At 41.2% G+C, this 24,772-nt stretch overlaps 1 protein-coding gene across 1 annotated transcript in view; it reads right to left on the reverse strand.

Moving 5' to 3' along the window:
* GMPR2 (guanosine monophosphate reductase 2) overlaps window positions 1–22,269 on the reverse strand; it is a 415,612-nt gene extending 393,343 nt beyond the window's left edge. Inside the window, exons 1-2 of the mRNA XM_044058110.1 lie at window positions 21,763–22,269; window positions 20,801–20,906 (exon numbers count right to left, since the gene is read on the reverse strand). Coding sequence (XP_043914045.1) covers window positions 20,801–20,887 — 87 coding nt within the window. The 5' untranslated portion in view covers window positions 20,888–20,906; window positions 21,763–22,269. The remainder of the gene's footprint in view (window positions 1–20,800; window positions 20,907–21,762) is intronic.
* Window positions 22,270–24,772: the final 2,503 nt, after the last annotated feature.

Raw genomic sequence — 24,772 nt, forward strand, 5'->3', positions numbered from 1 at the left:
TGTTTCTCATTTTCTTTGGCTTCCAAATGCCGCAGTCTCTCTGCTGACTCTAATTATATATGTTTTGCTTGCCGCAGTCTCTCATTTTTTTCAGCCTCCAAACGCTACAGTCTCTCTGCTGATCCTAATTCCATCTGTTTTGTCTTCTGCAGTCTCTCGCTGATTCTAATTCCAAACGTTTGGCCTCTAGTTCAAGTCTCTAACTCCAGACAGGTTTTTAAGTCTTCTGATGAAAAGGTGAACTGTCCTGTTTCTGAGGGCTGCAAATCCCCATCAATAAACTGGTTAGCCTCCTGGTTGCTGGCCTAGGCTACAGCTGCAACTAAGGCTGAAATAATTTCCCCTTTATTCAGGCTGGCATGCACCAGTCCTTCGGGTTCAAACACCTTGGCTAACTGTTTTTTTTTGTCAGCTTGCCATAATCCTCTGCTGGCATTTTGTCTGCTTTTCCAGACTAAACTAACAAAATAAATAAATAAAACTTGTCAACGACTTGTGCGGATCCAAACTGAAGTAAAAAATCACAGACAACAGCAGGGCTCTTATGTCAAACAAACTGAAGAAGGAAAATATATTTTGTGTCTATGTACAATATTAAAAGTGATGCAATTGTAAGTGTAATTAAATATTATTGGAATTTTTTATGGAAAGACAACACTTTGTCAAATATATTACCTGCACATCTTTCTATATGAAAGGGGTAAAAATCTGAAAGACATGTTGGTACATGGGAGATTTGTCCTTCCAAGTCTAGGTATATATAAATCTCCAGTGTGTTTAGGCACTACAAAATGCAGGAATTGTTCTGTATGTCTACAGGCAATGAATTCTTTTGAATTTACTAACAATGTTAAATTTATACCTAAAGGGTCATTTTCGTGCAGTAGTAAGGTTTATGTGTTTAAATGACCCTGCAATTTATTCTATATTGGTGAAATGAAGAGGATGTTTCATGTTAGACTGATGGAGCACATAACAGACATTAAAAATCAAAAGGAAGAAAAAAACATTTCTGCACATTTTAAAATCAAACATAATGGTGATCATTTATTGTTACAGGGTAGTATCTTGGAACAGATTAATTATTTGTATGAAAATGAAGTTTTACTGAAAGAAAAACTTGTGTACAAGGAATCTGTATATATTTAAAGTATAACACATTGGTCCATATGGGGCTAAATAGTGAAGTAAACTGGAAATGTTTGTTTTAAAAAACTTTTAGTTGTTTAATTGTATAATTGGATATTTGCTTGTTAATTGTTGGGAGGGTTTGAAGTATATAGGGTGTTGCTTGCATTCTCTCTGTATATTCCTTGAAGTTGATTACACCGAGGCACTAGAAGTGATTAAAGTGCTTGTGGATTTATAATTTTTCACAGTCTGCAATTTTTTACTTCAGTTTTTGGATCTGCGCAAGTCGTTGACAAGTTTCAGTGGGTTGTGGTGTTGTTGTACTATAATATAAATAAAACTGTTGGGAAAATGAAACTCTGTATGTTTACCTTGTGGCTGCTGAAAGTACACACATCTTCAGTGATCACTGCCTACAGGCTACAAACGTTCAATTAATATCCCACCAATGCTCACCAATATGTGATGCCCCTCCTCTGGGTCAGTGATCAAGGAGTTTCAATTCTCAACATGGACACCAGTGAGGGATGTTCACTTGGAACAAAAATAGATACACACAGTATTTCCACATGCAGGTCTCTGCACTAAGCACAATTTCCCTTAAGACCACACAGGGAACACTCCCATTTTGGGGCTGGGTTTCCCTCTCTCTAGCCGGGCCCCAAATAAGACTCCCCACTGACACAGCTGTAGAGTTGAGTCCTCAGCTGAGTATTCCAGTCAAGTCCTCCACCACCCTCTCTGTGAAACCAGTGCTGTGTGTCCCTGCTTACACACACACACACACACACACACACACACATATCTGGAAAAGGCTGGCACAGATTTACTAGCTATGCACCCCCCCCGGCCAGACTATAAGGTAGGTACTGCCACCAGATCACTCCAAAGCCAGCTACTCTAAGGCTCTTACAAGGGTACCCAATTATACCAAGTAAAATTAATACTAATACAAATGGTGGTGGTGTTTGACCAATGCTGCAAGACGTTCAGGAGCGACCACAGTGTAACCAAATAAATACAAGGCCTCTCAAAGGTTAGAATATTCTCTAAAAGATCAGCCACAATGAAAAATTTAAATATATTTAATAATAAACAATAAAAGAACATGAAAGACTAAATAGATTTTTACAATAAATACCAGAGTTTTATTCACAGTAAATGTCAAAAATAACATGAATGGATAGATTCACACAGATAAAGAAAAACTGTTTAACTAATCTTACTATATTTTCCTGACTGATCTAAAAAATTACTATTCCCTGGTTTCTTACTAAAGCAAGGCAAGATGAAGTAGATGAGTGATCCTTCTTTGTCAAGTTTCAAAGACGGACTGCTCTGAGACTTCTGTCTTATCTAGTATTAAAACATCATTTCAGTGCTGGATTACAGAATGACGTCACATACATCTGGTCACCTGACTCGGATTCCCACACTACCCCCTTTACCAGAAAATGAAACAGAATCTAGCACATATGTGTTACCATACAAACACAGAGCTTTTCCTAAAATGTGTTATAGCATCTGGAAGCTATTAAAAAATTTAAAAACTTCCACCCTTCCAGAGTAGCAATTAGTTCACCCCTAAGGACAATTCAGTAGGATTCCTAGTCCTGTTTTTCACAGACATTTTGTCTCATGCTGCAGTAAGATTCAATCTTTATGGTCTAAACCAAATAATTTAATTTCAGATTATTTTTCAAAGTTAGCTCGACTGAGATTAACCTTTTCTCTTCTAGCACCCTCTGTTACATTATATTCATTTCAACAGTTACAATGCAGTCTGACACACAGGTATATTTCTTTTCTGTCTAGCAGGACTCACTGTTGGTACATTTTAACACAAGCAGCTTTACAAATACATTCTCAACAGAAGCACCTGTACAAATCAGTTTTCTATACAAATGACATATAATTCCTTACAAAACTCCAGTTAGCTATGCTGCCATATGTTATATATGCACTGCCCTACTCTCTCTGGCATAGCTGGCACTACCTCACATTGTCACAGAAGTTAACAGACTGCTCTTAAAAATTAGAAACCTGCCCAGTAACAAATTTTTCAGTAAGAAATTAATGCAGATAATTCTTTACAGCCATTAAAATCCAGAAATTACCTATGGAAAAAGTGTCTACCCTAGAGGAGGAATGAGGGGAAGTGTTAAGTGGAAAGTAAAAACAGAAATGTGATGCTAAAAATGTATAACAGATTAAAAAAAACTATTCTACAATTCTCTGTACTCTAAGCTGTATCTATGTATTTGCTATACTAAGATATAAACCTTTTATATATTAATTTATACTTCATTTTATAAATAAACTTCACTGCCCATGATCATTTATAATGCTAAAGCAGCAATGATTAAAGTATGGGATAAGATGAGCTTGGTGTTACAACAATACAGTTTGAAACAGAAGATCCGATGTTGTCCAGTTTCATTATGTTCAACAGATGGGTCTTCGACTCGATCTCGGGTCCGGTCTTGGCACTTCTATATGCATAGAACCAGGACTGTGACTCCACCCCTTATCATAACACCCTGCTGTCCTCCTTGTACCATCAAATCTCATTTGCAGCCATTGAGAACACAAGTGAATCTCAGGACTCTGTTCTCCTATTTCAAAACTTTCTACCTTTCTATTTCCCCTACTCTACATTTGGATATTATAGATAATATGACAGTTTCTAGTTAGCATTTGGTCAGTAGGACCTTACTACACTTTGCCTTTTTCCTCTTTTGTGGTTAAGTCGCCTTCTTCGTACTTTCTCAATATACTTACACTTGTTTGTAGTAGCTGCTGCTATAGCTGTTCTTGCTCTTGGTAAAGGGATTTATCTTACTTTTTACAATGTCATAAAAAAGTGTCATGTTTAATCATAACCTCACCTCAGGTTTTGTGACCACTGAGTGGCACAGAGCTACAGTTATCCCACTCCACAAGGGGGGATCCACCTTGGATCCTGGAAACTACCGTCCCATCAGTCTGACGAGCCTTATCTGCAAGGTCATGGAATGTGTTATCATGGAACTTATAAACAAAGACATTGGCAACCTTCAAACACTGGACCCCACCCAGTTTGGGTTCGTGAAGGGCCGATCTTGTCTACTGAACCTGATTGACTTCTTCGAATCAGTCTCCAGAGCCATGGACAAGGGTAAGGTGGTCCACACAGCCTATCTAGACCTTGCAAAGGCCTTTGACACCATCCCCCACTCTAGAATCATAGATAAACTTACTAAGCTGGGCATTAATCCCTGCGTCACCCAACGGGTTGCTAACTGGCTTACTGATAGAACCCACTCTGTAAAAGTAGCCGACTCCAAATCCAGCTCCAGACAAGTGACAAGTGGAGTACCTCGGGGTTCAGTCCTGGGACCGCTCTTGTTTGGCATCTACTTCTCTGAAGTACAGGCTAACACTAAGGGACTCTGGCTAACAAAGTTCGCAGATGACTGCAAACTGGGAGCCATTATTGAATCCCCAAATTATGTGGATACTCTACAAAAGGGCATTACAGAAACAGATGCTTGGTGCCACAGCCATGGGCTCGAGCTCAATGCCAAGAAATGTATAGTTATCCCCTTTGGGAAAAAACATGTACCCATGAATTACCATATAGGTGGCAGTACACTAAATACCGAAAGTGTGATAAGAGACTTAGGGACACAGGTGGACAGTGGTCTCGCCTTCGATAACCACATTGCCACAACAATCTGGAAATCCTTCTATGTGGCACACCTCATCACTAAGGGCTTTTCATCCAGAAAAAAGGAGGTCACTGTCCCACTGTACTCATCCCTCATTAGACCCATTATAGAATACAATGTCCCGTTTGGTATGTACCTCGCAAGACATCTGCAACAACTGGAAAGGCCACAGAAAACCTCACTAAATAAACACAGGCCTAAAGCAGATGCCCTACGCTGACCGCCTTAAGAAACTCCAGCTATACTCTGTCGCATATCATCTATTCAGAGGCGATCTCTGCTTAACCTACAAGGCCATGTCAAACCTAGAGCTGTTGGACATGCTACACTTAAAAGAAATCCCAATCCCTCAGAGCCACACGCTTCAGGGATCTAAACCTTGTCATCACAATAAACAAGACATGCTGGAGGGATAGGTTCCTGACCCAGAGACTCCCTAGACTCTGCAAGAGATTGCCCATACATGTCAAGAAAAGTGCCTCTTTGGCCCTCTTCAAAAGGAACCTTGACGACTGGATGGGAGAAAGGAAATTCACCCCGGGGATCACGTTAGTTGTCCTACTAGACAGGGGGTCCAGGGAAGTAAATAGTGTGGGAAGGAATAGCCAGGGAATTGTTATGGCTAGGCTTGTATAGGCCCTAGGGCTGATAGCCTAGTACCAACCTATGAACCTAAGTTTTAAAAAATATGACCAATGCAGACACAAATCCCTCCCCCCCAAGATTTGCAGTTTATTCCCTGGGGGTAGCCCATTTGGACTTAGAGCACGACATTAGCAAATCCTTTGGATGCAAGGCACTACAAAGTCATCACGACAGGCTAATTCTGAAAGGACTTTTGTCCACACAATCGGTTAAGATCAGTCTTTCTCTTTCTATGTCTTCTGAAAAAAAAACTACAGAAAAGGCCTCAGGAAAGATTAAAGAATCGAGCAGAAAGTGGTCTGCAGATCCGTCAGCCAAACTAAGCAACTCATTAGATCCGACACCTCCTCAGATCCAACCATCAATTCTTTCATTACAATAGAAGTCTCAGACAATAACAGTTGCTCGAATCCTGGCACCTTCACTGGCTCTGAAAATTTCTCCAGAGTCAATCAGCCCTTGGTTTCATTCTCCAATTTTAAGGGAATCTAGACATTCCAGACCTTATTCAGTAGTCTCCTTGAGGTCAGTCTGTTCAACCAAAAGTCTCTTGAAAGCAGACATCAACAGGATGATGAGGTTTTGATTCTGTTGTCAACCGCCATATTGAGTCAACAGTCCTTGGATCCAGTCAACTCTGTCTGTACCATTGTTTCTCTTCCCCTTCAGACTGAAATAAGACATGGGTTCAGAGTGCTGGAGGACAGGTCGACCTCTAGACTTTTGGATCCATCCCTTCCCCTAGGTGCCTCGGCCTTCAACAGCTCGACTCTGCCATTGACTTTTGACTTTGGACTGGCTGGATTGGCTCCTCACTGCACCAACCAGGGATCTGTTGGTTCACTGAAGGGGCTTTCTACTCCACTTGCTTCACCAGTTAGGCATCACAGTAAATCTAGATAAAAGTCAGTTCCTTCCTGAGTTTATCGGATGCCACTTGAATTCATTGGAACAACTTGCCTCTTCCTTCACCTCTTCAGTGAGCTATTATTCTTCGGCAAATGGCAAATTGGGTAACATACCTTACCCATCCTCCAGTAAGTCTCATATTACAGCTGTGAGGTCTTGTGGCCTCCAAAATAACACTGATTCCATGCGCTTGTTTTTACATGTGGGTCCTCCAGTGAACACTAACAGTGCAATGGTTACAACATTATCATTCCATGAAGACATCAGTAAGACTAACCCATCTACAGACAGCATACTCAGTGATGGATCTCTTCTCAGGTCCTCCTTTTCTTCCCCCCCCCCTCACCAGCAGTGGCTGCCACCACAGATGCTGCCCTTTTAGGAGGAGCATTAAAAAGGGAAGATCATTCAAAGCGCATGGACTTCAACCGAAGCTTGTACACATGTCAGTGTTCTGAAGCTGAGGGCTGTGCTTTACATGTTGCAGGCCTTCCAGTGCTCTCTCCCAAGAAGATGTGATAGCAACTCAGACAGACAACAGTATCAGTTATCTGGTATGTATATAAACAAATAGGGAGGAACCCAATCTTATCCTCTATGTCCGGAAGCCATGAGGGTTTGACAATGGTGATGTTTCTCAGTGTTTTCTGGTATCAGTGCACATTTCCAGGAGGTCCAATGTATTACTAGACAAGTTGAGCAGGAAGATTCTGCTCGCCCAAGTGTGGTCCCTCAATCAGATGGTGGTGAACAACCTGTTTCACCTATCGGGCCAACCCTGCTACGACCTATCTGCCTCTCCTCTGGATTGCAAATGCAGCACTTATTTTGCCATAGACCCTCTGCAGGGTTAGTTACCGAGGGATGCTCTTCTCCACATCTGACCCCTGGGTCTACTTTATGCCTTCCCTCCTTTTCCAGTAAATTCAAAGCTCATCCAGAAAGTGAAATGGTGCAAAATAATGGCAATCCTCATTGCACCTGTTTGGCCCTCTTCTCTGTGGCCTCATGGCCTCATCTACTTTGTCCACAAAGGATGTTGGCCCACAGGCCAGATCATCTCTTTCTCACCCATAGGTATCCTCTGATGGACCTTCACATGATCAAACTAACCGCATGGTTTCTCCAAATCAGATGATGGCAAGAGATTTCAGATATTTAAAACAGGTAGTCCACATTCTAACGGCTTCACAAAAGTTTAGGATGAGGAAGGTATATTTAAGTAAGTGGAAAAGGTTCTCTATCTGGGCCTCCAAAAATCAGATAGCTTGCTTTTCTGCTCCCCTGACAGTTATTCTAGATTTCTTATCGGAATTTTTTCATAACAGCTCTAGTTTTTCCATCACAATTCAACTAGCAGAAATTTCAAATTTTCATAATGGTCAAGATCAAACACCCATTGCAGCTCTAAAGATTTCTAAGGCCTTTTTAAGAGGTACCTTTCTCTTTAGGCCTACAGTTAGAGGCCTATCAGTGGGACAGCAGCGAAATGATCCAGGCATTGACTCTATCTCCACTTGAACTAGCATTCACAGTGGAATTAATGTTGTCATGGAAGACATTATTTTAGTGGCAGTCTTATCTGCCAAGCAAATTTCTGAATTACAAGCTCTGTCTCGCAAACCTCCTTACTTAATTTTTCATAAGGACAGGGTTTTTATGAGGCTGAATCTTTCCTTCATTCCTAAGGTGGTATCTGACTCTAACTTATACCAATCTTTTAATCTACAAGTATTTTCTTCCAAAATATTCCAACAAAGGTGAACATTTTCTTCACTTGTTAGATGTTCACAGGCAGTTAACATTTTATCTTCATCACACAAAAGATTTCAGAAAATCAGATCAGCTTTTTGTGTCCTTCTCAAAAGTCAAAATGGGAAGAAACATACCCAAGGACACTACTTTCTAAATAGCTGGCAGATTGCATTTCTTATGTCTGTAATAAATGAAATATTTACTTGGCAATAAATCCACTGCTCATTCCACCAGATCCTTATCAACATCAACAGCATTTCAGAAGAGTCTGCTTATTGTCGAGATATGTACAGCTGCAACATGGTCTACAGTTCACACCTTTGTATCTCATTACAAATTGGATGTACAGTCCAGATACTCTTAATCTTTTAGCTTCATGGTGCTCAGGAATGTCCTTCCTTGAGACCACCACAGAAGAGGTAGCTTGGTATTCTGTCCCATCTGTTGAACATGATGAAATTGGGCAACATCAGATATGAAAGTTATGTACTTACCATAATGACAGATCCGTGTTGTCCATATTTTGTCTAATTCAACATCCCACACCCCTAACCCCCTGCAAATTTTTCTGAGCACCTCAAAATTTTTTTCTTACAATTTTTACTTACAGACTTGCATTGTCAGATTATGTCTATAATAATAGTAGTCAGCAAACTCACTCTGATGCTAGAAGGAGGATAGCTGGGCATTATGGGTAATGGGTGGAGTTGTCCCAGTTCCACATATTTGGAAGTGCTGACACCAGATCCGATATCAAATCTGACAGACATCCATTGAACTAGAATAAATATGGGCAACACAGACCTATTGTTAATGGTAGGTATATAAACTTTCATTTATGTTTAGTTCAAAAGCTTTAGTTCCTCCATTTAAACTCACTTTAGGGAAATGTGGATCTATTTGGATCTACTAAGACATGAAAAATAAACATGGAACAAGCCACAGCTTTATCTTTGTTAACATATCATAGTCATGATATAAGGTGCTATATTTACAAGTTGTCACAGGTTCATAGGTGTGTACTAGGCTAATGGCCCTGGAGCCTTTACAGGCCTAACCCATAGGATTATCCGGGCATCATGTCACCCGACCTTAGTTCCTAGTGCCTCTGTTGAGTAGAGCCGCTGCAGTGATCCCCAAGGTGAATTTTCTATTTCCCATCCACTCATCAAGATTTCTCTTGAAGAGGGCCAGTGAGGTGCTCTGCTTGATATGTGTAGAAAGTCTATTCCATAGCATGGGCAGTCTCTGGTTTATGAACCTATCCCTCCAGCATGTTCTGTTGATTGTGGTAATGAGGTAGAGGTCTCTGGAGCATGTGGTGTGGAGGGATTGGGATTTCTTTAGATGTAGCATTTCTAACAGAGCTGGGTCAGGCATGGCTTTGTAAGTCAAGCAGAGATCGCCTATAAGTAGGCGATATGAGTCAGAGAATAGTTGGAGTTTTTTGTGTCTCTCCATACAGGACAATTGTTTAAGGCCTGGGATCCTCTTTGTGAGGTACTTTTGCGGCCTCCCAGTTGTTGCAGGTGTCTAGTGAGGTACATGCCAAATGGGGCATTGTACTTAATAATTGGCCTAATGAGGGAAGAGTAGAGGGAGACAATGACCTCTTACTTCCTGGATGCAAACCCTTAGTAATGAGATGTGCCACATAGAAGGACTTTCTGACCACAGTGGCAACATGGTGGTCGAAAGAGAGGTTGCTGTCAACCTGTGTTCCCAGACCTCTTATAACACCTTCTGTGTTCAGTGGACTACCATCACTGTGGTATTTCAAGGGCACCACGTTTTTCCCAAGGGGGATATTTTTTGGCATTGAGATTAAGGCCATGGTTCAACACCAGTCGTTGGTGTCATTCAGGCCTTTTTGTAGGGTGTCATCATCATTTGGGGAGTTAATAATAGCTCCCAACTTGCAATTGTCTGTGAACTTTGTCAGCCAGAGTCCCTTCGTGTTGACCTGGACTTCAGAGAAGTAGATAGCAAACAGGAGAGGACCCTGGACCGAACCCTATGGGACTCCAGTCATGACTGGTCGGCAGTCTGATTTGGAGTCAGCTACTTTCACACTGTGGCTTCTATATGTGGGCCAGTTTGCAACCCACCTAGTGATATAGGGGTTGATGCCTAGCTTAGTGAGTTTTTCTAAGATTCCTGAGTGGGGAATGGTATCAAAGGCCTTGGCAATATGAAGGTAGGCTGTATGAACCACCTTGCCTTCATCTACAGCTCTGCTGACTGACTCAAAGAAGTTGACCAAGTTGAGCAGGCATGATCTACCCTTCACAAAACCAAACTGTGTAGGATCCAGAGTTTGGAGATTCCCTATATCCTTGTTTATTAGGTCCATGATGATGCGCTCCATAGCTTTCCATAGCAGACTCGTCAGGCTAATTGAGCGATAACTCTCGGGGTCTGTAGTCACTCTTCCTTTGTGGAGAGGGGTGACTGTAGCAGTGCGCCATTCGGTAGGGACAAAGCCTGAGGTGAGGCTTTGATTGAACAGGTGAGGTGCCAGTTCACTCTGTAGTTCATGTAGAACACAGCCAGGGATATTGTCAGGTCCCATAGAAGTTGTATTCTTGGCCTTGGACAGTGCTGTTTTAACGTGTGCAACAGTAATACAGGGAGCTTGGCAATCTACTGGTATTGTGATTGGTCCTTTGGGGGGGTGTAAAGTTAGCACGGAATCTGTCAGCCAGTATATTGGCAATATATGTTGGCTCGGTATAGGAGGTACCATTGTGCAGAAGCTCAGAGCAAATCTGGGTATTGCTGTGGAAAGTCTTTACATAACTATAGAAGGCCTTGTGGTTGTCTTTACTATCTGCTGCAATTCTGTTTTCATAGCTAGCTTTAGAGGATTTGATGAGGGATCTCAACCTTTTGTTGAGGCTGATAAGTGAGTTTTTCCAGTCTTGGGACTTTGCCTTATTCCACATCAGTTTCCTCCTTCTGTTGCAGGGATTGGTTATGGCAGAGGACCACCAGATCGGTTTCCTTTCTTTTTTGAAGAGAGCATCTTAGTTCTATTGGGTATGGTGAGATCCATGCATTTGTGTACGTGTTGGTACAGTGCACTGGTGTCTGATTCAGCGGTCATGCAACTATTCTCCATTTGCATGGATGCTGTGAAGTTAGCCACCTTTGTTTTTAGGAGCTCAAAGTTAGCTTTGGAGAGGTTTTTCATGGTGGTTACCTTTGTGGAGGGGGGGGGGGGATTTCCAAGATGATTAGTTTGTGGTCGGATCTAACCAGGGAGGAGTTGACTATTGGTGTAGAGCAACGGTCACCCATGTTAGTAATGACAAGGTCAAGGATGTTGCTACCTCTAGTGGGGGTAAGAACAAGATGGTCGAGAGCATTGGAATTAATGAATTCCAGAAAGCATTGGGCAAGTGTATTTGTACAGGAGTAGTTTTACCAGTTAATTGAGGAGTAGTTGAAGTTGCACAGTATGAGAGTGTTAGGTTGGACCCTAATATTCTCCAGGGTGCTTAGGAACGTGGAGTGTGAGTCTTGGGACATGGCTGGGGACCTACAGCAGGCTACGACCTGAATTGCTGTCTTACCCAGTGTTAGCTGCACCTGAAGTATCTCAGATGCATTACGTTGGGCTACCAGTCTGGAGGTGTGCACATCCTTTATGAATATGGAAGCACCACCGCCTTTGGAGCTTCAGTCCAAGTTCTGGGGCCGAAAGGTGTGGAATGAGTTTTAGCCTGGTAGTGCAGGGGTGCTTTCTGCTGCCTTGAACCAGGTCTCTGTTACAGCACAAATGTTGATGTTCTCTATTTTAAGGAGTGCTTCAAGCGACTGCATTTTGAGATTTAGACTTCTAGCATTGAGCAGCATGACTCTTAGACTGCATTTGTTTGTAGCTGTTACGGTGGTAATTTGGTTTTTGGAACACTGCCTAAAAAAGGCACTATAGGAGTGGCAAGAGCCTTGGCCAGTATCCAGAAGCCCAGGGGTGACAGATGCAGCCCAGATCTGGCAAAGCATCGAGGTCTGTCAATCATGTCATCCCAGGCAGACATATACCAGCTCCCCTTAGAATGACACCAGAAACTTAGCCAATTGTTGAAATCAATCATTTTCTGCTTGTACTGTGGTATCATTCTGGGTGATGGTAGGATGCTGCTTAGGGCTAGGGTCATACCCACCTGGGCTACATAATCCAAAAGCTCCTCCATGTCTCTTTTCATGTAGTCCAGGGAGGTATGTCTCAGGTCATTCACACCCACATGTACAATGACAGAGTCATATTTGTACCTTTTGTTGAGGGACCTGAGTGTGTGTGTTATATGGTGGATCCTGGCACCTGCCAGGCAGCTGACTGTTACTTTCTCCTTATTCAACCTAGTGAGTGGGACATGAGTGTGCCTCACTATCGAGTCACCTAGTGTGTTGGGCATGCTGTTTTGCCTTAGGGGATTTGGTTGAGTGGCACACTGTTTAGGAGAGTTATGTGTCTCGTCATTAGTGTTGTGGTGGTCGGGTGTGTTTCTGCCTTGGAGGTCTCTGCTGTTTGTGTAGATTTTTATTGAGAGTCTCTGCGAACATGGATGTGTGGTTTGTGTTTTTATATGAAGGCAGTGCTGGTGTGTGTTCTGGAGGGCTATATGTGTTCCATGTCGTGTGGTGCAAGTGTTGACCTTCTCCTCCTGACCATCTATTTTGGTCTTGGCTGGAGAGTGCGTGGCTTCCAATTTGGACAAATCTGAGTGTTGGGAGGTAAGAGGAGAGGGTTGTCAGTGTACATGAGGCAGTTGCAACATTGTCTCAGGATGCCCAAATTCACCAGGTTAATAGGAGAAAGCAAAGGGAACTGACCTTTAGACATGCCTGGAGGGGTGGGCATTAATAAATACTGGAGCTGTTTCCTTGTAGAACGTTTAATGCTGGTAGCACTTTTGTGTGCTACAATAATTGCTAGAAAAAGTCTGGTAAAGTGCTAAACTAATAAGCTAGTAAAAGTGCAGGAGAGGAGAGAACTAGCAGATCTAAGGGAAAAACTGAAGAGCAGACTTTGACATTGTTCAGAAGCTTACAAACTGTCCTGGATACAGCAAATCTGTATCTGGACTAGATTAGTTACAGGAAAAGGTGGGAAACAAGCGCAGATGTGGACTTTTAATCCAGAAAGTTGAAAGAGATGGAAAAAACTGCCCAAACGGCCAATAAGCTACTATTTCTGGGCCAGAAACCACTCCTCCTGTTAAGGATAGGCTACCTAGTGCTTACCACTCCCACTGATAAGCTAGAAGGCTTCCCTCCAAACACAGAAAGTCTTGGGGGGCTCAGAAGCTTACAAGCAGTCCTGGATACAGCAAATCTGTACCTGGACTAGACTAGTTACAGGAAAGGCAGGGAACAAGTGCAAACACGGGCTTTTAAACCAGAAAGTTGAAGGATATGGAAAAACTGCCCAAACGGCCAATAACTACAATTTCTGTGCCAGAAACCACTCCTCTTGTGGTAGATAGGCTACCTAGTGCTTACCATTCTCATTGCTAAGCTAGAAAACTTCCCTCCAACACAGAAGGGCTTGGTGGGGGGAGCTCAGAGGCTTACCAACAGTCCTGGATACAGCAAATCTGTATCTGGACTAGACTAGTTACAGGAAAGGCAGGAAACAGGCACAAATGCGAGCTTTTAAACCAGAAAGTTGAAAGAGATGGAAAAACTGCCAAAACGGCCAATAAACTACAATTTCTGGGCCAGAAACCACTCCTCTTCTGGTAGATAGGCTGCCTAGTGCTTGCCACTCCCACTGATAAGCTAGAAGGCTTCCCTCTAACACAAAAAGCCTTGGTGGGATCAGAGGCCTACTAACAGTCATGGATACAGCAAATCAGTATCTGGACTAGACTAGTTACAGGAAAGGCGGGAAAAAAACACAAATGCGGGCTTTTATACCCGAAAGTTGAAAGAGATGGAAAAACTACCCAAACGGCCAATAAACTACAATTTATGAGCCAAACGCCACTCCTCTTGTGGTAGATAGGCTACCTTGTGCTTACCACTACCACTGATAAGCTAGAAGGCTTCCCTCCAACACAGAAAGGCTTGGGGGACTCAGACGCTTACCAACAGTCCTGGATACAGCAAATCTGTATCTGGACTAGACTAGTTACAGGAAAGGTGGGAAACAAGCTTAGATTTTTTTTTTTTTCAGAAAGAAGCTAAAACAGCACTAAAATAAAGCAAATACAGTTTAAATAAATGCAAAGTATTCAAAATATATTCTGAACTAAATTCAAGTGTTGCTTTATTCAACTTTGAACAGTTAAGAAGTGCCAAAAAATACAGTTATCAGCTGAGAAGCACACTCAGCACTTAGTCAACACAAGGAGATTTTTTTTTTGTTAGTAAAGTGAAAGGGGAGGAAGGAGGAGCAGAAGATAATTCAAGGTTAAGAACCCAAGTGGGTTGGCCTTCTCAAATGTTCTCTCCGTAATAGAAAGAATGAACACCAGAGTGGGAGGAGTGTCCCAGATCAAAATTACAGTAGGGGCGGGCAATAGCAAAGCCACCAACTATAACAAACACCAGAGGAATAGGATAAGGCGGGTGGGAGGGAGAAAACCAGTTTCAAAAGAGATCAGGAACAAAAAACCAATGCCCGTAAATATATAAAATAATTCAGTCAGCAAATATATAAACAATGCCAGTAAATATATAAAATAATTCAGTCAGCAAATATATAAAATGATTCTAACAAAAATTAAGACAATGCAGAACTCTGAAAAGTTAAAAGTACCAATAATTATACTTACAGATTATATTTCCAGATTGTTTGAGAGCACTCTTAAATCAGAACACAAGGAGTTTCTAACAGTGCATGGAGGAATTTATAAACAGGGGCTATTTTAAATCAGCAAGCATTGAAGCAATCAGATAACAAAAAAAGCTGCTTGACCAGTTTTATAAACTTCAACACCACCACAGAAATAGGGGAGAACCAGTTTCAGAAGCGATCAGGAACAAAAAAAACAATGCCAGCAAATATATAAAATAATTCAGTCAGCAAATATATACAATAATTCAGGCAAAAATTAAGACAATGCAGAAATCTGAAAAGTTAAAGTGCCAAGAATTACACTTATCAGCGATTATCTGTATCTGGACTAGACTAGTTACAGGAAAGGTGGGAAACAAGCTTAGATTTTTTTTTCAGAAAGAAGCTAAAACAGCACTAAAATAAAGCAAATTTCTAGTCTCTCACCAGGACACAAGTGCTCCTCAGCAATTACATTCTGCTTGCTGAGCACATTCAAGCAAATCTGCAGTCTGCGGCTACCACTCCACCCATACAGTATAAGAAGGAATCAGTACTGCAAACTAAACAAGGATATACATTTTGACCCTCAAGAGCAGGAGCACACTCAAGCAAATCTGCAGTCTGTTGCTACCACTCCACCCATACAGTATAAGAAGGAATCAGTACTGCAAACTAAACAAGGATATACATTTTGAGCCTCAAGAGCAGGGTCATTCCACCCAGGAATTCTACTTGTATGTTTTATGAGAGTGATGCTATTACATTAGCAGTATTTCTTAGTAGTTCTCAGTTTGCTAATAAAACTGACTGTTGTAGCCTTGTGTCCCCCCCCCTCCCCGCTAGTACAGTAATCCTAACTGTCCAATAGACAGTATACATTTAATTCACATCCCTGTGACTAAATTAACCAAGTAGCCCTCTCAGTGCTTTCTGCCATCACTTGGAGGCCCGCCTGTTTATTTGCATCTCTGTACATTCCCCTTCATTGCTAAAGTATCTCCCTACTCTAATCTGTGCACAAACTGGTTACTAATCAGCAAGTCAATGTGAAGACACACTCCCAACCTTACTAAACTTTGCTGTCTCTTCTCTCCTTCACTTTACAGGTAGTTTGAATTATTACTTACCCCCTCTGAGGCCTTCACTGATTTCCACTGATTGCCTCTCTGGTGTCTTTGCATTCCACCTGGTTTACACCCCTTGTGCTATCTCCCTCCCCCAATACAAAGTCTATATTAGAATCCTGCTGAGCATGGAGCCATCTTTAAATTTCTAGTCTCCCACCAGGACACAAGTGCTCCACAGCAATTACATTCTGCTTGTTGGTAAGCCATTAGACCTCAGGAATTTGTTTTAAAAGTGTTCAGATTTGTAAAGTAATACTTACGTTTTCTTTTGTCTTGGTTGGCTCTGCCCTGCTCCATTCGCCCTCGCTAATTGCTCGGGCTCTCTCCACTCCCCTGCCCCCTATTCCCTCCCACCCCCACTACCTCTACATTTATAGTAATCACAGCCACGCCCACAGCTCACCCTCACATCACCTCCACCAATCATAGCTCCTCAAGTCATATCACATTATACCACAACAACTTGCTCCACACAAAATACTCCCAATCACTCTCATTCCCACTAGGCATTTTTTACATCACCCACACTACTTCCCCATCCACATATAGTGCAACCCTATAATTCCTATTCAGACCCTCCCACCTAGAAACAACTTAAACTTTATAACCATGGCTATCACACAACTAAGTCTTGTCTGTCTTCTCATAATTCTTTACAACACCACAAGTTATCACTCTAGCAATATCCCTAAACTTACTAGCACATCACTGCATTATGCACTCTCGTATACAGACACCACACATTATAATAATATCTGCCACAGTTATTCAAGAACTACATAACGGACCAATTCAGGACTAAACACATATGCTCTGATTTCTACTCCAAAAAAACCCAATAATTTCTCACACTCCTCACCAAACTCCAACATCTGTATAACCATTTTAACTTCAGGCTCACCATAAGTGGGGATACCCACCCCAACCCAGGCCCAAATCCATCCTGTCCAACTCAAACTGCACCAACACAAATGTCAGAACATAACATCCCCACTTTCTTCATCCCTGGGCAAATCAACAACAGCAGCAAAACCATCTTTTAATGCTAAATATTAATATTAGAAGTATCAAAAATAAAATACCTGAACTCCAGGCCACAATAGCACACTACTCCCCAGACACAGTTGCTTTAACAGACACCTTTTAAATAAAAACATAGCTAACTCAGAAGTTCTCCCTACCGGCTACAATATCATTAGACAAGACAGACCACTTTGTAAAGGGGGTGGAACTGCCTTACTGTACAAGTCAAACTTAACTATCCGTCAATTACCAAACTCCTACCCCTCCCCCAATAATTGGGACATACTTATCTCACAACTGCAACTTCACCCTAAAAAGGTCATCACCACAATTGTGATCTATATTCCACCTGGTAATACACCTGCTAGCCTTGAAGACTTCTTATCCTGGTGTTCTTCCACATACTCACAAGAAACCCTTATTCTGGGGGACTTCAACCTAGATTGGTTCACCTGTATATCAGAACCACCAAGTAATCTAATAAATCTCCATGGCTACCAGCAGCTAGTCCAAATTCCAACTAGATGTGATAAAAAATCTAAAAGGGAATCCATCCTTGACTGGGTCCTAACAACCCCACATTGTACCCTTACACAGGCAGTCTCCCAGACACCTTAAGTGACCACAACATAATATACTTTATACGTAGTAGAACACACATATGCAAAACCACTAACTATATATCCACTAGAAACACAAAAAAATTCTCTCCTGAGGTCCTCAACACTTTACTCTGTAACTGTGACTGGACCTCCCTAAAAACCCTCCCACTTGACCAGGCTGTAGCATATTTCAACAAAACATTTCTACAACACCTAGACACTGTCGCTCCATTGCGCAAAATCAAGGTTAGAACCTCTACAAACCCCTGGCTCGGTAAAGAAACCAAACAAACCCTCAAGTCCAGAGACACTGCCTGGCTTTACTATCAAAAAAACAAAGAAACACAAAGCCTAACTAAGTACCAAGAACTGTGCAACCGTGCAAAAAAATGCATTAGGTTGGACAAAAAATCCTACTACACAACATTACAAACTAAATACCAACCCACAAAAATTTTGGAAAAATGTAAACCAACTACTAAAATCAACCCAAAAGGCTACCCCCAAACCAACCACCCCTGACACTAAAGTTCTCATCGAAACACAATTCAACTCCCACTTTGTGAACTCAATTCTATCCTTAGTATCACAGGACAGTTCCTTCCTCACTATCCCCCCAACACAAATAACACTAATACAAGATTTACCCTCAAAACAGTTTCCACCACTTCAATCAAAAGCATGCTTTCCAAACTAAAAACCTCATCAACAGCAGCCGTCCTACTCCCCAGCTATTTCTTGAAACTCACAGCAGATGCTATTGCTATCCCAGTCTCCACTCTCATAAACAGATCAATTGTTGAAAACTATGTGCCCAAACTCTGGAAAATATCTTATGTTACACCCATACATAAAGGCGGAACCTCCACTGAACTTAATAACTACAGACCCATTGCTTTACTCTCCCCCTGGCCAAAATCCTAGAAAAATGCATCCATACCCAGATGCTAAACTATCTCCTAGACAGCAACATCCTGTCACCTACTCAGCATGGTTTCAGACCTGCCCATAGTACCACTACAGTCCTCCTCTGCTTCACAGACACAGTAAACCGTCTCAAAAATGAAGGCCTACAAGTGTCAACTCTTTTTTTGGATATGTCCAAAGCATTTGACACAGTCTCACACCAAATCCTGCTAAACAAACTAAACCAATATCATCTATCAAATTCCACTCTTACTTGGTTCCAAAGCTACTTAACTGACAGGTACCAAGCTGTGAAATGGAAAAATTCTCTCTCTCCTCAGCTGCCCATAACTATAGGAGTCCCACAGGGTTCTATCTAGGACCACTACTATTCAGAGTCTTCACAAATGACCTCCATACCTCCACACAGCATGCATCTATAATTCAGTATGCAGATGACACTATTTTAATCTGTGCTGCACAAAACATTCCCACCCTCCTGCAAACAACTCAACTAGCATTCTCTGACGTTGAAAACTACCTCACCAAAGCCCAACTTATCCTCAATCCAAAGAAAACTCAGCTTATGATTATAACCAGTTCTAACAAAAACACTAACAGTCAATTCACTATCTACTCCACTAATGCTACTCCAATTGCTACAGTGGCACAGGCTAAGCTATTGGGAATAACCATAGACTCCCACCTAAAATTTGATAGTCATCTCAACTTAACTATTAAAAAAGTACATGCCAAACTGGGGTCGCTCTACCGTATCAAACCATTTCTTACCAACAACACAAGATCAGCCATTGCTCACTCCCAACTTCTATCCACCCTACTCTATGCATCTCCCATTCTGACTAATCTCAACAAAACTGAACTAAGCAAAATGGAAGCCTGCTATAACAGAATTGCCCACCTTGCTGCAAATTTCTCATATAGAACTCATCACTGTACTGCTTTGAGACAGCTCCACTGGCTTGAACTGCCCAACCTCCTAACCTACAATTAGCTCTGCCTCTGTCATTCTATTACCTCCCCAATAAGTGTCCTGCCCTCAAAAACCTAGTACAACATCACTCAGCCAAAAAGCCTCTTAGCTCATCAAGCAAACTACTACTAGAAGTCACCAACAGCTACAACAGCTTTGGAGATGCACTATATAGTAGTTCAGTGGCTAAAAAATGGAACTCTGTCCCTACAAGCATTCAAAACACATCATCCAAAGCCTCCTTTAAAGACCTCATCAGGCAACATCTCAAGTAAAGTTGGCAGTGCCATGATTGCACCCCAGGCTAGTGAAAGCGGACAACACATACATACAAAATCTAGAGCACTTGATAATAGTTTTCAATCTTACTCACAAACACTGGCTAATCTACAATGTATGTACTGTACCTGTGTACTATGTATGTATTCTACCTATGTTCCAAATTTCAGCTGTACACCACAAATCTATTAATTACCTTTATTTTTAAAATTAATTTTTTTTTGTTTGTTCTCTCCACTGTAACTGTTTATGTGCCGCATACCACTGTAAAGACATGTCTCCTGTAATTTGCGTGTATACTGATCATGTCTAAATAACTAAATGTGTCTGTAATTTTTCTTTGTGGAGCTTTTCTCCCAGGGCCTCTGCTGAAAAAGGGCCTTTTCAGCTCAGTCAGACACCCCCGGTTAACAAATGTAAAACAAATAAATAAATTTCCAGATTGTTTGAGAGCACTCAAGTCAGAACACAAGGAGTTTCTAACAGTGTAACCATAAGATAACTGTTCATATAAAACAGTCCTCAATTTCCTGAGTCTCTCCTATGGATTAAAAATACTCACAGCATTCTTGTTAAATGAAGTCTTGGTCATCTAAGGTGCCCAAATGTGAAAAAAGTAATAAAAGGATGAAGTGTCTTTCAGCCGGACAACCAATTATATTTCTGGCACAGTCATGCAGCACAAAGGTCGACAAATTGCAGGTGGAAAAGACAAACTAAACTTTAAACAGCAATAAAATGTTCCGGTTCTGCTAAATTTTACAAACCAACAAACACATGCACGTATGTGATCACAAATTTCAAGCAGTTAGCAGAATATATATGGGTCATTAATGCAGTGAAGAAGAAGAAGAAGATTAATGCAGTGCAGTGTATGCCAGGATCTATAAAATACACTTCTCCGCATAAATATTTTCTTAGTACAATACCTCACTTCGTGATTTCAGTGTGCTTCGTTTTGGCCTCAGAAGAACATCTTTAAAATCAAGCTTGATGTCATTGTCGATTCGGGGCATTATTGACTTGATTCACTGTCTTGAAGGCAAAAATAATAAAACCATTTGAGGAATACAAACTAGTACCAAATCCAAAATATCTAATTTTCTACTAAATACAAGAAGCAAAAATGTCACATTTATCTTCGTTATAAATCAGCGCTACATCTTAATGCATAATTGTGCACCTAAATGAGGAAGGCTGACAGTTCTTCACAGCAACACACCCAGGTCTGAGCTCATGTATTCACTCATTTCAGTACTGCTGATAGCTATCTTCTTGGGTACCTTTTCACTCTCCAAATTCAGGACGCAACCTTCAGCTCTCTGTGTAGTGCAGTTATACCACCTGCATTCCTTGGCCCACTACAATATCTTTAGCTACTACACTGTGTAGCAGATTTTGTTTGATGCACCATTATAAATGAAAATTGCCCTTACTGTTCTGGAAACCATTCCAAGTGTATGCGTGTATCCTACTTTTATTTGTGGAACTTCTGCAGATGTCACCGTGCCATAACTAAAATGCTAGCTGCCACGAGTAGGTGAGTGCATCTCTGGCCTGTGCTGTCAGCAGTGGACATTGCCATCACTCCTGGCACAGTGCCATGGGTCAGTGGGATAACTGAGGGGAGTAGGATTGCTATATGTCGAGTGGTATATCCCTATAGAGTAAATCGAAGCTAACTGACGGATTCCTATCAGGTACATTCATGAGCACGTTGCCAAAACCTAGGTGGCAGCTGGCGCTTTTGGCTGACTGCTACATTAGTGTCAGTACAGAGTTCAATAAACTATACAAAGACAGCTGGTGAGGAAAAGGAGAATATCAGGTCAAAGATAGTAACACAAAAGATAATAAAGAATGCTAGATAGAAGAAAAATGGGACTAATACCTAACTGTGTACTATTTAACGCAGAATTGCAGTTATTCAAGGAGAACCGGTCTGCACCTGCGTAGCTGTACTTCCTTGCGTCTCAGACTGAAGTAGTTTATCGAGGAGCTCATGCCCGCTGATCTTGCGCGTGCATACAGGCAAACTCGTTGAGAGATGAACTTTTGCCTTAAAGGACCTGAGAACTACAATTCCCGGCAATCACTGCAGTCAAGCGGGACTCTTTTTTTTTATGTTTTTTGTTGACGGCGGGTATGGGTCAAAGGTAATGAGTTTTGTAACCGGAAACTGTGCTGAGTAAGGGTCTTCCTGGAATGAGTGTTTTCGCTAGTCTGTGTTATAGTTTGGTTATTACTGTCCTTTGTCAACCGGCTAACCTAGTGATAGCCGAGTGAAAGTTCCGTAATTGGATCTTGTTTACGCCCATTTATTCTCGTTCCACTGATCTTTTGCTTTTTAGGAATAGGCCTAAAGCGGCGTGAAAGGGTCCAACATGCTGATCAAAGTGAAGGTGAGCTGAGTTGGGACTGGAGCGGTCTCATTTTAAATTCCAATTACATTATTGCTACCTGCAGTTTGTAACACCTAGTGCAGGCCTAGTGGTGCTGTCAGGTACCAAAGCTGCAGCATCTGGCTTCTAATGTATGTAGATGTTCTCGAATAAAGACTTAAACCGTTACCGAGTTTATTTAGTGTAGGTGTATTGCTTTGTCCTCCTCACCTTTACTTCTGTTCAGCGTACTCCACACTAGGTGACTCTCGTTTACAGGAGCAGTACACTGTACCAGTTGCATTGTTTTCAGGCCTGCTTGGGATTTGAACTAGCAGTAACTAAAACATCTTAGAAGCAACTTAAAATCGACATGTTTAAAAGGGATTTATGTCGTTAAGATTGTACAAATTGAGTTAATAATTAAGGTTACATCATATCTGAAAAAGATGGCTGGGAGTTAGAAGTTGTTGGTTTGGCAATGAGGAGCATTTTCATGTAATTGCATTGCTTTGGAAGCATAAGCGTTTGGCTGCTTTTAATTTTAGGGTAGATCTGAATTCTGAAGATCCTTTTAAGTGGGAGACCAAAGCTTCCCACGATCTTTTTTATTGGGGATGGCGTTTCACACTAGGGAAGTGTATGTCAGTTCAATGTAGTTTCTCTCTTGGGGATTTGGAAATCTGGACCTATTGGAGGTGGGTGTCTAATGTTGTAGCTAAAATAAAATTTAATAAGATATCAAGGAATAGGTGTGATTGTAGCATAAATTAGATCAAAATAAATTCTGCTCCTTGTTTCACTGGTTATCAAGTAGTTTTTAAAAGTGTGGCAGTGGTGTCCACTGTTCTGTTGGAGAAAAATGCATAAATGGATTTATTGTAATTTTTTTCTGTTTTTTAACCAGGTTAGAACAGTGGTACGAGTAGATCACTTTTGGGTTTAGTCTTTAACTGGCACAGGCATAATAGACATAATATGCTGTGCACAAAAATTCCTGTTCTGAATAAGGCTTCAATACATAAGCTAATTTTTAACTTGGCACGCATTACATTTGCAGCACTTGGAATAAACAGTTGTAACACAATGTCATGCACAAATGTTCATGTTATAAATCATGTACAAATGTTCATGTTATAAATAATAATTCTTTAAGTAGAATGATTGTAAGGATGCACTGTGCAGGCAGGGTAACTACTAATTACATTATTTGAAGTGTTCTGCTACTGGTCCAACTTGGAGCAAATGAAAATGGACCCTAGAGGCACCCTTATGTTTTTAGGGTTATAATTATAGTCGGGTGAGTTTTTTAGGTTGTGGAGCTTAATTACTTAGGATGTGTTTTCATAAGCGGTGCATCGTAATGAAATACACAACTGTGAAACACTTTCTATCCCATTCAGAAAGATAAGATAGGCAAATGATTTATGCTTGGTCATTACAAGTAACTAAATGCAGATAAGCTTCAGCTAATAGCAGGTTTTCTTTTTATGTACAAATCTGATTTAAAGGGACACTCTGTCGTTACTGAAATTACATTTCTACCTCGGACCGAAGCTGAAAACAATGCCACCTACTTAGTTTATCCACCTCCCTCTTTGTGACATCAGTAATGATTTCTAACAGTCCCACCCACAGCATCAGATTTCTGCAAACCTGTATCCCAGTCCTCTTTTTACTCACCTGTGGAATAACACACTCAGTGCTTTCGTTCCCTGTTTCACATGGTGCTCCGAACGTCTTTCTGAATGTTTTTTTGGTGGGTAAAGCCCCCAAAATAGGGACACATTTGTAAATAGTGTGCTTATAAATTTAGAATGTTGCTAGACTAAAAGGTCTGGTGTTATCATACATTTTCTGAAGGATGTGTAGTCCGAAACTCAAATGCCGGTCATTAGTTAGTAAATTCGATCCTTACTGATTTGCCTTAAAAATCAGAAAACCACAGATTTTATGAGGAACAGACTCAAAATGTGAAACGAAAATCTAGACAATTGAGACGCATGATCAACTTTCCTGAGCCGATCTCACTGCTTGCCCAGTAAGATTAGAAACTCCAGAGATGTTTTTGAGAAAAAAAAATGTATAAAATGTTTCCCCAAATTGTCTGTTACAGTAGTGTAGCTAGGGTAGGTGGAGAAGGAAAAATGCAGTCATCCAATGACTATCTTGCAATACTGGCTTTTAAAAGCTGGTATTAGATTTGCGGTCAAACCTGAGCACTTTTGTGCTCTGTGTGTGGTCCAAATTATAGCACCTGCTGCTTGTTAATTGCAGCAAATAGTCTGCTACCGTATTTTATGAGGAACAGACTCAAAATGTGAAATGAAAATCTAGACAATTGAGACGCATAATCAACATTCCTGAGCCGATCTCACTGTTGCCCAGTAAGATTAGAAGCTCCAGAGATGTTTTTGAGAAAAAAATGTATAAAATGTTTCCCCAAATTGCCTGTGACAGTAGTGTAGCTAGGGTAGGTGGAGAGGGAAAAATGCAGTCATCCAATGACGATCTTGCAAT

This window comes from Protopterus annectens, chromosome 16.part0 (genome assembly GCF_019279795.1).
Source record: "Protopterus annectens isolate FY-2018-M chromosome 16.part0, PAN1.0, whole genome shotgun sequence".
Taxonomy (NCBI): Eukaryota; Metazoa; Chordata; order Ceratodontiformes; family Protopteridae; genus Protopterus; species Protopterus annectens.